Here is a 16242-nt window from a genome sequence, read left to right as displayed (position 1 = left end):
CCTTAAGAGTTCGGTCTATTGTGTAATTTGTCATTCACGTTTCATGCATTGCTAATAAGATTAGTATGTTAAATTACTATGTGAGATGTGGTTAAGCCATGCGGTACATGTAATGGTTTTGATATGTTAAATTACTATGTGAGATGTGGTTAAGCCATGCGGTACATGTAATGGTTTTGATATTCTCGAGTTGCAACAACTATTCAACGTGGGAGACTTGACGAGATATATTTGTGACGCTGTTCTTGTGGTATTTCGACCACCCATTTGATACAGGTCGGTGGGCTCCATTGCAGGCCATCGAATAAAGGCTTGAACTGTCGTCCATGTGTGCTGATTCGTCATTTACACCACGCCCAGAACACAACGCAGGAGCCACGTGTGTTAGGCAGGCCTACACACAGAGAACATCCGTTACAATAATACAATTTGGTTGTGTAACTTACGTTGTTGTTACCTCGGACATATGTAAGACGATAAACTCATAATGCATAACATTTGACGGTGTCCACTAATGGCTACACTTGTACAGTGCTGGTTATAAGTAAATGTTTAATGTATTGTCTGTGCAGTGTTTTTGTGTGTTTTGAAGGCTTAACGATATAATATACAATGATAAATGGCATGTCATAGCAGTCAAGTGATTAATTTGAACTGAAAAAAACAATATGGGTAAATCATACTGGACAGCGGTATAAATAGTAAGGGTTATATATATAGATTACAGCATGCACGAACATAAACTGACCATAATGACAGCAATTCGTTTATTTTCACAATGTTTGGGCCTTTGTTGAGCCCTTTTGTGAGACAATGTTCCACTTGTCTGTATAATATAATGGTTGCTTGTGTAGATATTTAACGTGAGGTAGTGGGGAACATAATTATGTGCAAACATATGATCCAAACCGGTCTAAATAAATAAAATTACATTAATCTGCTGTGTCCACTAATGGGCCATCTCCCGTAATCATTCAAATAGTGTCATAGCAGTCATTTACGCACGGACATAAATGCATCATAATGATATCAATTTATGTATTTCCACAATAAAGGGCTCAACTCGTTGCAGTAAAGTATCTTCGTTAGTAGGACCCACTAATAAAACCGGTCTTAACAATCAACATTCTCAAATTAAGAACCTATATCTGATCTATATTTTATATAGATTTTGTTGTGGTATATTCTCCATATTTATATAATATATAAAGTTGCATTATTTTGCTTTGTTGCCGTGCTGGAAGTAACTCATGGAAATCCAACCATCCCAAAAGTAATAGTTATATACGTCACTAGAGTACACTAATTGCTTTTCATGGAAGTGGTGGGTGGCTCTTAAAAGAGCCTTTTGTTGAATTAAAGACAACGTTCTGTTCAAACGCTTATCTCTTCTTGGGAGCTGCCCTCTTAGCTGCTATTGGCTTGGCAGCCTTCTTAGCTGGGGCCTTCTTGGGCGCAGTGGGCTTTTTCACCTTCTTGGGACTCTTGGCTGCAACCTTCTTGGGACTCTTGGCCGCTACCTTCTTGACTTTCTTGGGAGACTTCTTGGCGGCAGCAGGCTTCCTCATTGCTGCCTTCGTGGGCTTTTTAGCCACGACAGGTTTCTTGGCTGCTGGCTTCTTAGCTTTCGGAGCTGGCTTCTTTGCGGGCTTTTTGGCTTTAACCTCAGCCTTGATCTTGAAAGAGCCGGAGGCTCCGGTACCCTTGACCTGGACCAGGGTTCCCTTTGTCACCAGACACTTGACAGCGGTCTTAACGCGGGCTTTGTTCTTGTCCACGTCATAGCCGCCGGCAGCCAGAGCCTTCTTAACGGCAGCCAGAGACACACCGCTCCTCTCTTTAGAAGCAGACACTGCCTCGACGACCAGGTCACTGACGCTGGGACCTGCCTTCTTGGGTCTGGGAGCTGCCTTCTTCTTAGCGGCCTTAGCCGGAGCGGCTGGAGCTGGAGCGACTTCTGCCATCTTCTCTCGTTCTGTCTCAGATTCAACACAAGTAGAATTATGATATTGAAGCTTCTTCTTCTTCTAATTTTATTGGCGGTTGGCACTAACGTGTTGGTGCATTACCGCCACCTACTGAAATTGATTTTGGAGCTAGATGGATTATGCACATGACAATCACTATTCTACACTACTCTATATCCTACCACTCAAACCTGTACTATTTAGAAAATTAAAAATGGCCCTATACCCCACATTCCCTGAACTCAGTCGCAACACTTCTCTTACCTCCAGCTTGATGTGGTCTCTCTCTAACCTTTCTTTGAGGATCTGTCTCTCTTCCCTATACTTACTACACTCCACTAACACATGCTCCACTGTTTCCTGCCTACTGCAATACTCACACCTACCAGTCTCATGCTTGCCCATTAACCTAAGTGTACTATTTAGCCCTGTGTGTCCTAATCTCATTCTTGATACAATCACTTCTTCCCTCGTACCCCTACCCCCACTTCTCATCTTCCCTACTGCCCTCTGGATATTATAAAACTGCCTACCTTTACTTCCTCTATCCCACTCCTCCTGCCACTTATTTTTCATTTCATACTTAACTACACTCTTAACTTCTGCCTTGCTGTACCTCACTTCCCTACTTACTACTACTCTACTAGCTGCTTCCTTAGCAAATGTATCCGCCAGTTCATTCCCCTCCACCCGATTATGTGCTGGCACCCATATGAAACACACATCTGCGCCTACCCTCCTTACCCTAAACATCGCCTGCGCTATTTCTAAAATAATGTCCTGCCTTGATTCTGACTGTGTTCTTTATACTTACTAACGCACTGCTTGAGTCTGACGCTATTAACACCTTGCTTGGTTTAATTGTTTCCACCCAATTGATAGCTAACAAAATAGCCATTAACTCACCCGTGTATACCGACAATTTATCACTCACCCTCTCCTTTACCATGATATCTACTTCTGGGCTTATAAATGTAACCCCCACCTTGCTACTGATTGTTTTTGATGCATCTGTGTATACTTTAATCTGCTCTCCATACTTAATTTCTATATACCCAGTGGCGGCTCGTGGATTCTTCTCCACTAGGGGCGCTATACCAAACATTTTGCAAACATGTACAAGGCACGCATTGGCGAATATTATCACCATTGCCATCGATCAATATATGATCACAGTCAGTCAAATGCAACCACGTTTCCAATAGCCCAACACAAACACGCACAGCGCTCTCTCTCTCTCTCTCTCTCTCTCTCTCTCTCTCTCTCAGATGATGTCAGATCGATTCAATAATAAACACATATGTATATTTTGTCATTTTAAACAAGTTACCATTCATGGTCTGAGTGGTTATGCCCCACACACGGCGAAATTAGAGAGAGAGAGAAAGAGAGAGAGAGAGAGAGAGAGAGGAGAGAGAGAGAGAGAGAGAGAGAGAGAGAGAGAGAGAGAGAGAGAGAGAGAGAGAGAGAGGGAGAGAGAGAGAGAGCGAGAGAGAGCGAGAGAGAGAGAGCGAGAGAGAGAGAGAGAGAGAGAGAGCGTTAGTTAAGCATTAGCTGAGTGACTAACAGCAGCTAAAGTTAGCTGAGTTGGCTAAGAGAGAGAGAGAGAGAGAGAATTAACTCACTTTGTTTAATTGAAACGTGGTCCAGCCGGAGGGCTTAATAAAGTGTATGTCCACTGACTGTCCCCCAGACTGTTGTCGATGTATATCCATTCCACTCACTGTCCAGACTCCAGACTGAATCACAAGTTCACAACACACAGCCTCGAACATGTTGCAAACTGTGGCTAAGGAAAAAACTGGCATCGTCGCGTCGCCAATCAGAGAGCGTCTCCGCGAAATGCTTCAAATCACGCCCGGCTTCCATCATAAACATCATATTTCAACGCACAACGCGTTACGCACTGATTGGCTGCGACGGATACAGCGATGAAACAGTGACTCAGAAGCACTCAGAGCGCTATTGCGTCTAGCCCGAGAGAAATACGGCAGGAGAAATGCGGCTAAGGTAATGGAACGTTCTTTATCAAACAGAATCGTCACTTCCTGTTCAGGAAAACGATTATTAATATTTTATATTTTAACGTTATATTGTGCATTGGAAACACAAACATACTTAAAATGAGTAAATATTATTCATTTTAAACATGTTTATTTTATTTTTAGGGGTCTAAAATTAAAATTAAAATTAAACATTTTCTTCTTCTCCTGCTCTCTTTACCAGGGGGGGCGGCGCCCTAGCGCCCCCCAGTGGCGGCCGCCACTGTATATACCTATTGACTTCATACTTATCCAACACTTCCTCACCTCTTTCCCTCCTTCTTTCCAATAAATGAAAATCTACCTCCACCTCCTCAAACAGCCATGGTGGAACATCAGACAATGGTATCGTCGGGCTTATCTCCATCTCCCCTATCCCTATCTCCCTACTTTCATTCCCTATTGTCCACCCAAAACCCTTAAACTCTTTCTTTTCTTATTCCTGACATGCTAATAATACCTTTTGAGTGGGGTGACTCTCCTTATGGCCCTTTAAGTTTACCCAATACGTTAACGCTATTTGCTTCCGTCTGAACTCCAAAGGTGCTTCATTCATTTCCACTTGCAATGCAGATACTGGGGTTGTTCTGATCACACCACAGCACAGTCTTAACGCCTGATACTGAATTAATAACGTTTTTGACGCAGACTGATACACGATGCAGCCATAGTCTAAAGCAGACCTTATACTAATCCTATATACACAGCTTTCAAATAACCCCTACCTGCTCCCCACTCCCTACCCCTCAGTCATCTTACAATATTTAATACTTTCTTACACTTAGCAACCACTTTTCCTATATGGGTTGCCCACGTAAGCCTTTTATCAAACCAAATCCCTAGATATTTAAAGCACTCTACTCTCTCTAACCTTTCCCCATATAATTTAAGACTAACCTGATCTGACACTTTCCTTCTGGTAAAAAATGCCACCTTTGTCTTTGCCACTGAAAATCTAAACCCCCACTCTTGTGTCCACTTCTCTACTTTCTTTACTGCTTCTTGTAATTTCTTAACTATATACTCTATATTCTTTCCCCTTTTCCACATAATCCCATCATCTGCAAATAATGCCACCCCAATACTGCTCTCTATATTCTTAAACACTTCATTTATCATAATAGAAAATAAAACTGGACTTATTACGCTTCCTTGAGGTGTCCCATTCTCCACTACATACTTTCCACTATACTCTTTCCCTACCCGTACTGATATTGACCTCCCTGTTAGAAAGTTTTCCACCCACTTATAAATTCTCCCTCTTATTCCCATATGTTTTAACTTGATCAATAGTCCTGCTTTCCACATCATGTCATACGCCTTTTCCACATCAAAAAATATAGCTACTACACTTTCTTTATTAGCTTGCGCCTTCCTTATTTCATTTTCTAAACATATAGCTGGATCTATGGTATTTCTCCCTTTTCTGAATCCACTCTGATAACTCTCTAATAATTTTTTTCTTCTTCTATATGATACTGTAATCTTTCATTTATCATTCTTTCCATAGTTTTCCCTACATGTGACGTTAATCTGTAGCTTCCTGCTAAACTTGGATCCTTTCCTGGCTTACATATAGGAACAATAATTGATTCTTTCCACTGAGTCGGCAAATACCCCTCATCCCATATCTTATTATACAACTTCAATAATACTGCTTTGCTCCTATCACTTAAGTTATCTAACATAAAATAGCTTATTTGATCTTTCCCTGGCGTTGTCTTCCCTGCTTTCCTTAATGCCCTATTTAGTTCTGTTATTGTAAACATCACATTTATTACACTTCCATACTCATTCTCATCCTGCATTGCCTCTCTATTTTTCCCCATTGTACTTTCTCTCTGTTTCTTTTCCTCATCACTCAAATTCGCATTACTATGTACCTTAACAAAATTATTCGCTAATAACTCTGCTTTATCCTTACTTTCAACTACTACACTTTCTCCATCTTTCATTATCGGGTATCCATACTCCTTCCTATTACCAGACATCTTCTTAATCATGCCCCACACTCGGCCTAGCGGCGTAGTCCTACCTATTGACTCACAGAATCTCCTCCAGCATTCTTTCTTCGCTGTCTTCACTACACTACTAACTATTGCCTGCTTTCTTTTATACTCAATTACCTTCTGAAATGTATGTGTCTTCCTTAATATTTTAAAAGCCTTATTCCTATTTGTTATTGCCTCAGTGCATTCTTTCGTCCACCATGGAACTATCTTTTTCCTGCTACTATTTTTAACTTTCGGTATCACCTTTCTCCCTGCTTCTACTATACTATTACTTATTTCTGTGTTGAGGCCATTAATATCCTGATCTACATGTATTTCCCTCAATTTTCCATCAGTTAACATCCTGTACTTGTCCCAATCTGCCCCTTCAAACTTCCACCTCCCCTCTCTCTCATCCTGCTCTATTTCCCTTTCTGCCCTTCCTATACTAATGAATATTGGGTAATGATCACTACCTATAGTACTCTCTTTATGTACTTCCCAATTAGTACTTCCAGCCATACCTTGCGTTACCAAAGTGAGATCTAGCACTGACTCTGTACCCTTTATCAAATTCACTCTTGTCCCTGATCCATCATTTAAACACACCAATTCCTTTTCATCCATTATCTCTTCTAATACTTCCCCATTTGCATCTTCTTGTTCGCCCCATATTGTGCTGTGTGCATTGAAGTCTCCACACCAAACAACATTACCTCGCCAACTTTCTAATATTATTTCTAGTTTTACTTTCTCTAACCTTTTGCATGGGTTATACAAATTGATTATCTTCCAACTCTCTTTCTTACTCCACACTTCAATAACTATTACTTCCAGTTCTTGTATTCCTAACCTTCTATAATTTATGCCATCCTTAATAAATATTGCACACCCTCCCCCATTTCCACTACATCTATCTTTACCGATATTGAAGCTCAGTCAGAGGGCTGGTCTTAAACACTACATGAGAGCCATGTAGACTCAACCCATCCTGTCCTCCTCTGTGCTGCCAAACTGCTCTGCCGCTTGTGTTTTCTCCTCGCCAAAAAAGAGCTCAAATACACAACTATGAATATTGCAGGAATTTAACGCCAAATGGGTCAGCAAGCAGAAATATGTGCCATCAGAATTAAACCATTTGGAGACCCCTGGTGTGTTTGTGGACGCTTCAAACCACCAATTTGCGCCTTCACCATGGTGCGCAGCTATACCTTTCTCTGTTATTTATGTCTCACAATTCTTTAGATTGCATTATAATCCGACATAATCTCGTTTTCCAGCGTGCCTAGCTACCTGACTAGAGACTGGGAGCAAGATTAGTGTTCGGATCTTTCAAAAATGTTCTATTTGAATCCCTCCGAAAGGGCTGACAGGCACCACACAATGGATGACTCAATGGTTAGTCATTAGAGTTTGTTTATTTAAACAAACTAGTTGAGATGTTTTCTCCACAATACAACCTTTATAATTCCCACAGTTGACCACAGGCTTACCATAGGTCAAAAACCTGTGAAACAGAACAAAATGCAGTGCATACACATTAATCATAATATTAATATACAATATATATCAATACCAATCAATCAATCAATCAATCAATCTTAATATTAATATCAATATACATATTAATATATCAATACCACTATCAAATATACATACACTATCCATTTTATATATTATATTATATTATATTATATATATAATTTATATTTATATATATACATTACACTATACACTATCAAACCAGTATGTCATGTCCCCTTTAATTGTGGGTGAGAGGAGGGAGAACTAGAATGACTTCATTTCCCAGAATGCATGGCAATGTTTACTTCCTCCTCCGTGAGATACGAGCCACTAAGCTCCCCACACACAACGGACAAGATAGCAGTTCTCATCAAAGCACACACACGCTCACACCAAAGTTCCCCACATGAATCTCACCGTGACAAACCGGGAAAGCCACCAGGACACTAGTTCAGCTTTGCACCTACGGCGAGGTGCGTTAGCCTAGCCATAAGCTAGCGGCAAACATTCAGACACAACGTTCATTAATTCAGCCAGCATCACTAACACCGTGCACTATGCAAATATTATCCGCAGGCTGCATTAGCAGCCAGCAGCCAACGTGATACATTACATTGTACATATGTGACACAGCCAAGTTAACATTGCAATCCCTTAATAAAGTCCACTTACCAATGGGCGATGTGATCCTGTCAGTGCTATAGTGAGAAGTGACAGCCCGCCACCATTTGAAAGGCAGCTGCGCGAACTGCGCATGCTCAGTTCCAATCACAAACACCTGTTAACTTATTTAGACCCCTTTACACATCTGATCCTTATATTAAATAAACCAAAAATCTTGACACCTCCCACTTGGCCGACTGATACAATCCAAGGAGGCCACTAAAATACAGGCCACTATAAATACAAGTCACTAGAGTGTTAATGGGCATCTCAGCCTTAAATCAAACTGTTGTAAGTATCTACATTAAAGTGCTTTTAACTAAGTGTCCTTCAAAGGTAAGGGGGACATTGTGAACACAACCCGCATCATGAACACAAACTAACTAAGGAGGTGGGCCCCACCACCTTTCCTCCTACTGAGTGTAGGTTTGCCCTTGAACCACTCAGTTGCCTCACAGGGTTACCCGCTAACTAAACAAAAGAGAGTCACAAAGTCTTTTGGGTACCCGATGGTGAGGACTTCTTCTGCTGGTCTTCAATGGGAATCAGGACCACCAGCCTCCGCACATCCCTGCGAAGGACGATGGTTGTGGGCAGGGTAAAGTCCTTTGCCCGGGGCCTGGATACATGGGGGGCAGGAAACCCTAGGCAGGTTGTGACGTCCGCGTCACGGACCACCCCCTTCTTGTCTGGATACGTGAAGACGATCCGGCCAAGCCGGAACTGTCCTCTTAAGGCATTCTGGTCTGCGATCCAGACCACATCTCCAACCTTGACACTCCTCTCTGCTCGGTGCCACTTATGGCGGATGAACAAGTTTGGACCTGCCAGTTCGCTCCATTGCGACCAGAATTTGTCCACCCCAGCCTGGACAGCCCTCAGCCTGCGCCACGGATGAGTTTCCACATCAATCCCTTGCATGTCTCCTCCTTGTCCGGTGCGCCCGAGGATAAGGGAGTTAGGAGTTAAGTACTCGACTGTGTCCTCTTGTTCCTGTGCCTTGGCGTCGATGGGTCGTTCGTTGGTTAAGTTGGCTGCCGAGTAGAGGAGGGTCTGGAACTCCCCCCAGGTGTAGCAACCGGTGGTTCCGTCGAGGCTGTTGAGAGCTCTTTTTATGAGCTTAACAGCTGCCTCTGCTGCTCCATTCCTGTGGGGCGAATCCGCAGGATGGAAGTCCCACTGCCACTCAGTGCCATTCTTGGCGGCTGCGTTCTCGACCGATGCCTTCTGCACACATGCTAGGTGCCTGTGCAACTCTCTCAAGGCAGGCTTGGCGCCTACAAAGTTTGAGCCTCTGTCCGACCATAACCTCCTGGGATGCCCCCTTAAGAGCAGTGAATCGGGAGTAGGCCTGAAGAAAGCTCTCCGAAGACTGGTCGTCAACAAGGTCAGCGTGGACGGCCCTGGAAGCCATGCAGCAATACACGACTCCCCATATCTTCTTCCTGGTTCTTTTCTTGACGGCGTCCCTCACCTCAAAGGGGCCGAAAAGGTCCAGTGTGGTATTCTCAAATGGGTTTGCCCTGCTGGTACGCTCCGGAGGGAGGTTTCCCATCACTTGCCGGCATAGCTTGGCTCTCTGCTTCTTGCAAGGGACGCACTCGTTGACCACCCTTTTGACAGTTCTCCGACCTTGTACTACCCAAGACTTTCTTCTTGTGCGCAGCAGTGTGGCTGCAATGCCTTCATGATTGGCCTCATGAGCTTCTCTAGCCAGCAAGGTCCCCAGCCATGATTTGTAAGGGATTAACGGTACAGCTGTTCCGTCTTCACTCCACGATTGGACTCTACCGCCGCAAAGCAAGAGTCCTGTGTTGTCATCTCTGGTCACAACAAGGCGGTTCAGGGTTGTGTCCTGAAAGTTTACGCCGTCTTGGGCTGCAAGGGCCAAGTCTTGGAAGGCCACCATTCTCTCTCTTGCAGAGAGCTCTGGTCCCCTTGCCTCCCACTTTGCTGAATCTGAGGCTTGGTATTTAGCGCTCAGCCAGGATTCCGCAGCTCGTCGGACCCAGGCGACAGTTCCACCTAGCTTTGTCAAGCTACTGAACCGTTTGGGCTCCACAAGGCTTACGAGAGCAACACCCCAGGACTTTCTCTTTGGCTTTTCTGCTGCTGGAGGTGGACCTTGGTCTTTCGGCTGTGGTTGCAGCGCAAAGTCTCTCGAGTCTGTACCAACATCAGTACTGCTGGGGCCTGAGAGCTTTTGTGACTGAGCCCTGGTGACTACAGCTGAGAACGCCTTTCTCTGTAGTCTCTTGACGTCATCAGCGACACTGGTCACAATTTCACTGGGCATCTTGACGGGCCACTCAGCTTCAGGCCATCTCAAGAACTCTGGGCCTCGTTGCCACTCTGACTCATTATCAAGCTCCTCAGGAGTTGCTCCCCTTGTGAGGATGTCCGATACGTTGAGGTTTCCATCAACCCACCTCCAGTCTTCTACTGGTCCAGCCATTTGGATCTCTCCAATGCGGTTGGCAAAGAAGGTCTGGTAGCCATAACTGTCCTTCTGGATCGCTCCCAGAATTGTTTGGCTATCCACGAAGTGGACCCAGCGTGCGACCTTCATGCGGCAGTGCTTCTCAAAGTATCTCTTTAGACGGACCGCAAAGACAGCGCCGCATAATTCTGCTTTAATTACGTCTCCTTTCTGGTCAAGAGGAGTAAGTTTGGCCTTTGATTCAACCAACTTCACGACGACCCCATCTTGCGTCTCCCAACGGAGGTAGAGCACGGCACCGTAGGAAGCCTCGCTCCCATCAGAAAATGTTATGCCCAATGGGCAGCCTATGGCTCCTTGAGGTGTGAGGCTTCTCTCAAACCTGACTTGGCCAAGTCTCACATACTCCTCGAAGAGTGTTATGGAAGCCTCCCGGAGTTTGGGCGAGAGTGGGTCATCCCAAGTGTCTTTGGTCTGATTCCCTATGCCTGCCTCTTGGTAGGAGCTTCTCACAAGCATTACTCCTTTTTGCATCACAGGTGTGGCAAGACCAATGGGGTCGTAGAATCCAGCGACCTGGCTTAGCAGTACTCGACGGGTCAAGGGGTTTGGAGTGTTACTTCTCACTTCCTCTTGGCGCAGATCGAGTCCAGTCCTCATCTTGCCTCGTTTTCTCGAGAAATTGATGGACGTCATTATGCGAAGCTTGTCAGTCTCTGGTTCATAGCCAACTCCCAGTGCTTTGCTTTCTTCATCCCGCATCTGGTTGGGTAACACCAGAGTCTTGGGTGCAGACATAGTTGTCTTTGGGTTACTGGATCTGTCCGCAGTTCCAGACCTCCCACTTTGGGCTGACAAGACCCACGGTTTAAGGGAGAAGCCTCCAGCTTTCAAGATCTTTTCGACTCCTTCTGTGATCTTCTCCAGTTCTTTTAAGTCATCGTGGGACGTCAGGATGTCATCTACGTAGCTGTCTTCTACCAGAACCCGGCGCTCTTCTACCATGGCTGCGAACTGGGGCAGATTTGCCGTTTCCCTCATGGCGACCTGAGCGATGCAGCCAGCAGGTTTATCTCCGATGTTGACTCCAGGGCTCATGTACTAGGAGAAAGTGAACTGAGAGGTGCATGGTTGAACTTCAAGATGGAGCATACCAGAGTCGAAGAAGCAGGGTTTGAATACAGCACGGCCCTGAAAGAAGAGGGCATTGAAGAGTCTACAAAAAAGGCGGTGCAAGTCGACGAGAAAACGGCGGAGTGCGTCCGTACGTTTGATGGAATCAAGGTCATCGTTGAAAAGAACTTTTGGGCCAGGTTTGCTGAAGAGACAATTGTCACCCTCGCTGAAGAGGCTGAAGCAGCATTGGACCAGGCCGAGGCAACCGACCATAAGAAGATGACTAGGAGGGAGCGCGAACTGGGGAATACAGACCTGGAACGGAAGATTGGCGAGCTCTACAGAGCTGTGCATGAGTGGACAGACCTGATTCCAATAACAAATTTAAAGGAGTCAAGGGACCGTAGCAAGGAGCTAAAGCAACGACATGATCCACTGTGGGATAAATGGTCGTGGCGAGGCTGCGACCAGCCTGGCGGCGAGGATGACCAGCAAGAACACGCAAAGCCTGAACACAAAGAGCATGGCGATAAGCAAACTGCAATGACCGGTGCTCACGCAGACCCTTACCTGGTCTTCCCCATAGACTCTCGGACCCCTGGACCCATCGTCCAGCCTATCTTGCCCAGCATGACCCCTGATCTCAACGATGCTGCACTTCAAAATGCCACAAGCACATCACATGGCACCTTCCACGCACCACCAGGTGGTTCCGGCACATACCCTGGTGCTTATAACTTCAGGCCCCAGATCACTCTAGAGCGAGCACGCCTGCCCATGTTTTCTGGTAACATGAGAGCTTACTACCGTTGGAAAGCTGAATGGGAGGACCTGCAGCAGCTGGGAAACCCACATGGGTTGGAAAACATCAGGAAATTCCATCTCCTAGGGAGCCTAGATGAGAAAGTCAAGAGGGACCTCGTGCTGTCCAGCTACGGATCCGCCCATGACATATTCAGGCTCCTGGACAACAAGTACGGAAACAAGCCGAAGATAGTGCTGCTCATCTTAAAAGAGGTTCATGGACTTTCCCCCGTCAAGGGAAACCAACCAAGAAAGACCATCGAACTAATTCAGGCTGTGGAAAGAGCTCTTCGTGATCTCCAAGTCCTGGGGGAGGAAGATGCCGTGAATGAATCGGGTGGTGGCTCATTCCATCGAGAGTAAGCTGCCTGACACCCTGAAAGAAAAGTGGCTTACGTATCGACTTGACCCTGTAAGCGGCTTTTCACCACAGACCCACTTTGATTGCCTACTGCAGTACTTGAAGAGACAAGAGGACATCCTTGAGGAGTTGGATCAGCTGCAGCCCAGTCCAGTGGACTATTCTGAGAGAGCCAACAACCGAGGTAGAGAAAGGAGAGCATTCACCAAAGCCACAGCGGGAAACACCCAAAAGGGCCCTCAACCAAGCTCATGCATAGCGTGTGGGGATGAAGAGCATGCAGGTAGACTGTTTTCCTGCAAGGTCTTCAAGAGACTAAGCCTGTCCAGCAAGAAGGCTCAGTTAAAGAAATCTGGAGCATGCTTCAAGTGCCTGTGCCTCCATGGTGAAGACGGCAGTTGCACCCAGAAATTCCTCTGTGCAAAGTATGACTGTCGGAAAGGGAGGTCCTCAGACCATAACTACTTGCTCTGTCCGATGCCACAGACCAAGAAGATGGAAAAGAGTGGAGAGCAGAAGGAGCAGAGCTATTCAAAAGTAGAGAGGCGGGGACTTGGACTGACCAATAAACAAGAGGAGCTCCTTGCCAAACTCTCCCCTGAATTAAAAGCAGAGTTCAAGGAAGCGTTCTCAAACAGAACATCAACAACAGTGTGCACCAGCGGTGAGCCAAGAGAATATCCAGTGGTAATGATGCTACTCGAGGTGACAACAAACTCGGGTCAGCTAGTCGGCACTTTGATCGACCTAGCTTCAGATACGAACTACATCTCGAACGAAGCCGCTGATCGTCTGAAACTAAATGGCGAAGACATCAAACTGATTGTCCAAGGAGTTGGAGGGATGGAGAAAACAGTTGCTACCAAAAGGTATTCCTTAAGATTGAGGGTAAAAAACCCCAAAGGAACAGTGGCGGAGCACAAACTCCTTTGTTACGGCTTGGAAAACATCGCAAAGGTGAACCAGGCAGTCACGCCGCAGCAACTCCAAAAGTTCTTCCCAGACGTTGCAGTCAAAGACTTGGTCCGCCCTGAGAAGATTGACCTACTGATCAGTCACAGGGAGGGTCGCCTAGTCCCACAACCAATCAGAGTGGAGGGAGACCTCGTCCTCTGGGACGGTCCCCTGGGAAAGACTGTTGGTGGAGCTCATCCCGACCTCTTTGAGGCAGTGGACCTAGCGGTGCATAGGTCTGAAATCCACTTTGCACGGTCGATGAGAACAACTTCAAAGGCATACCGAGAGATCCTTGTGGGTCCAGCAGGATCAAGTAAAGCCCAGGTTGAAGATCAAGAAGTACTCCTCCGAAGTACTGCATCTACCAACAAAGAAGTCATCGAATGGTTCAAGTGGGACAGCGTCGGCGCGGCCTGCGATCCTCAATGTGGCGGCTGCAAGTGCGGTAGATGTCCCCCTGGCGGGAAAGAAATGACCCTAGGAGAGGAAAGAGACCTTGAAAAGATCAAAGGATGTCTCACCTACGTACAATCTGACAAGCACAGCAAATCCCCCCACTGGGACGCGGCTTATCCATGGAGAGGAGACCCTGCGACGCTGCCAGACAACCGACGTGCCGTGGAGGCGACTTTCCGAAACACTGAGAAACGCCTTGAAAGGGAGCCAGAGTGGAAGGCTGCATACAGAGAGCAGATCCACGAGATGGTCTCAAGGGGAGCTGCCGCTAAACTCACCAAAGAGGAAGACGACAGCTGGAAGGGACCAAAGTGGTACATCAGTCATCTGGTCGCGCCAAATCCTCACTCATCAACTACCCCTGTGAGAATTGTTTGGAACAGTAGCCAAGAATTCCGAGGGGTGAGTTTAAACGACCTCTTGTACAAGGGACCAGACGTCCTCAATCTGATCAGAGGAGTCCTTCTGAGATTCAGGACTGGGATGTTCGCCGCCCTAGGTGACGTGAGAAAAATGTACAACTCTGTGTGGCTAAAAGACGAAGAAGTCCAACTCCATCGATTCCTCTGGAGAGACAACCCAGAGGACGAAATCGAAGTCTTCGTCGTTGTCAGAGTCAACATCGGAGATAAACCTGCTGGCTGCATCGCTCAGGTCGCCATGAGGGAAACGGCAAATCTACCCCAGTTCGCAGCCATGGTAGAAGAGCGCCGGGTTCTGGTAGAAGACAGCTACGTAGATGACATCCTGACGTCCCACGATGACTTAAAAGAACTGGAGAAGATCACAGTCTTCTCCAGTGAATGGAGAGAGAATGGTGGCCTTCCAAGACATGGCCCTTGCAGCCCAAGACGGCGTAAACTTTCAGGACACAACCCTGAACCGCCTTGTTGTGACCAGAGATGACAACACAGGACTCTTGCTTTGCGGCGGTAGAGTCCAATCATGGAGTGAAGACGGAACAGCTGTACCGTTAATCCCTTACAAATCATGGCTGGGGACCTTGCTGGCTAGAGAAGCTCATGAGGCCAATCATGAAGGCATTGCAGCCACACTGCTGCGCACAAGAAGAAAGTATTGGGTAGTACAAGGTCGGAGAACTGTCAAAAGGGTGGTCAACGAGTGCGTCCCTTGCAAGAAGCAGAGAGCCAAGCTATGCCGGCAAGTGATGGGAAACCTCCCTCCGGAGCGTACCAGCAGGGCAAACCCATTTGAGAATACCACACTGGACCTTTTCGGCCCCTTTGAGGTGAGGGACGCTGTCAAGAAAAGAACCAGGAAGAAGGTATGGGGAGTCGTGTATTGCTGGATGGCTTCCAGGGCCGTCCACGCTGACCTTGTTGACGACCAGTCTTCGGAGAGTTTTCTTCAGGCCTACTCCCGATTCACTGCTCTAAGGGGGCATCCCAGGAGGTTATGGTCGGACAGAGGCTCAAACTTTGTAGGCGCCAAGCCTGCCTTGAGAGAGTTGCACAGGCACCTAGCATGTGTGCAGAAGGCATCGGTCGAGAACGCAGCCGCCAAGAATGGCACTGAGTGGCAGTGGGACTTCCATCCTGCGGATTCGCCCCACAGGAACGGAGCAGCAGAGGCAGCTGTTAAGCTCATAAAAAGAGCTCTCAACAGCCTCGACGGAACCACCGGTTGCTACACCTGGGGGGAGTTCCAGACCCTCCTCTACTCGGCAGCCAACTTAACCAACAAACGACCCATCGACGCCAAGGCACAGGAACAAGAGGACACAGTCGAGTACCTAACTCCTAACTCCCTTATCCTCGGGTGCACCGGACAAGGAGGAGACATGCAAGGGATTGATGTGGAAACTCATCCGTGGCGCAGGCTGAGGGCTGTCCAGGCTGGGGTGGACAAATTCTGGTCGCAATGGAGCGAACTGGCAGGTCCAAACTTGTTCATCCGCCAT

General features: G+C 46.5%; 1 protein-coding gene across 1 annotated transcript; it reads right to left on the bottom strand.

The window, feature by feature from the left end:
- Window positions 1–1382: 1382 nt before the first annotated feature.
- LOC311240661 (histone H1-like) lies at window positions 1383–1964 on the bottom strand (the record flags this gene model as incomplete). Its single annotated transcript, XM_084329233.1, has 1 exon — window positions 1383–1964. One exon carries the CDS (start codon window positions 1962–1964, stop codon window positions 1383–1385), a length of 582 nt encoding a protein of 193 aa, XP_084185359.1.
- Window positions 1965–16242: the final 14278 nt, after the last annotated feature.

Source organism: Notolepis coatsorum (assembly GCF_963971535.1).
Source record: "Notolepis coatsorum genome assembly, chromosome: 14".
Lineage (NCBI taxonomy): Eukaryota > Metazoa > Chordata > Actinopteri > Aulopiformes > Paralepididae > Notolepis > Notolepis coatsorum.
Note: the sequence above shows the minus strand (reverse complement) of the source record. Positions and strands in the feature narration are given on the sequence as shown.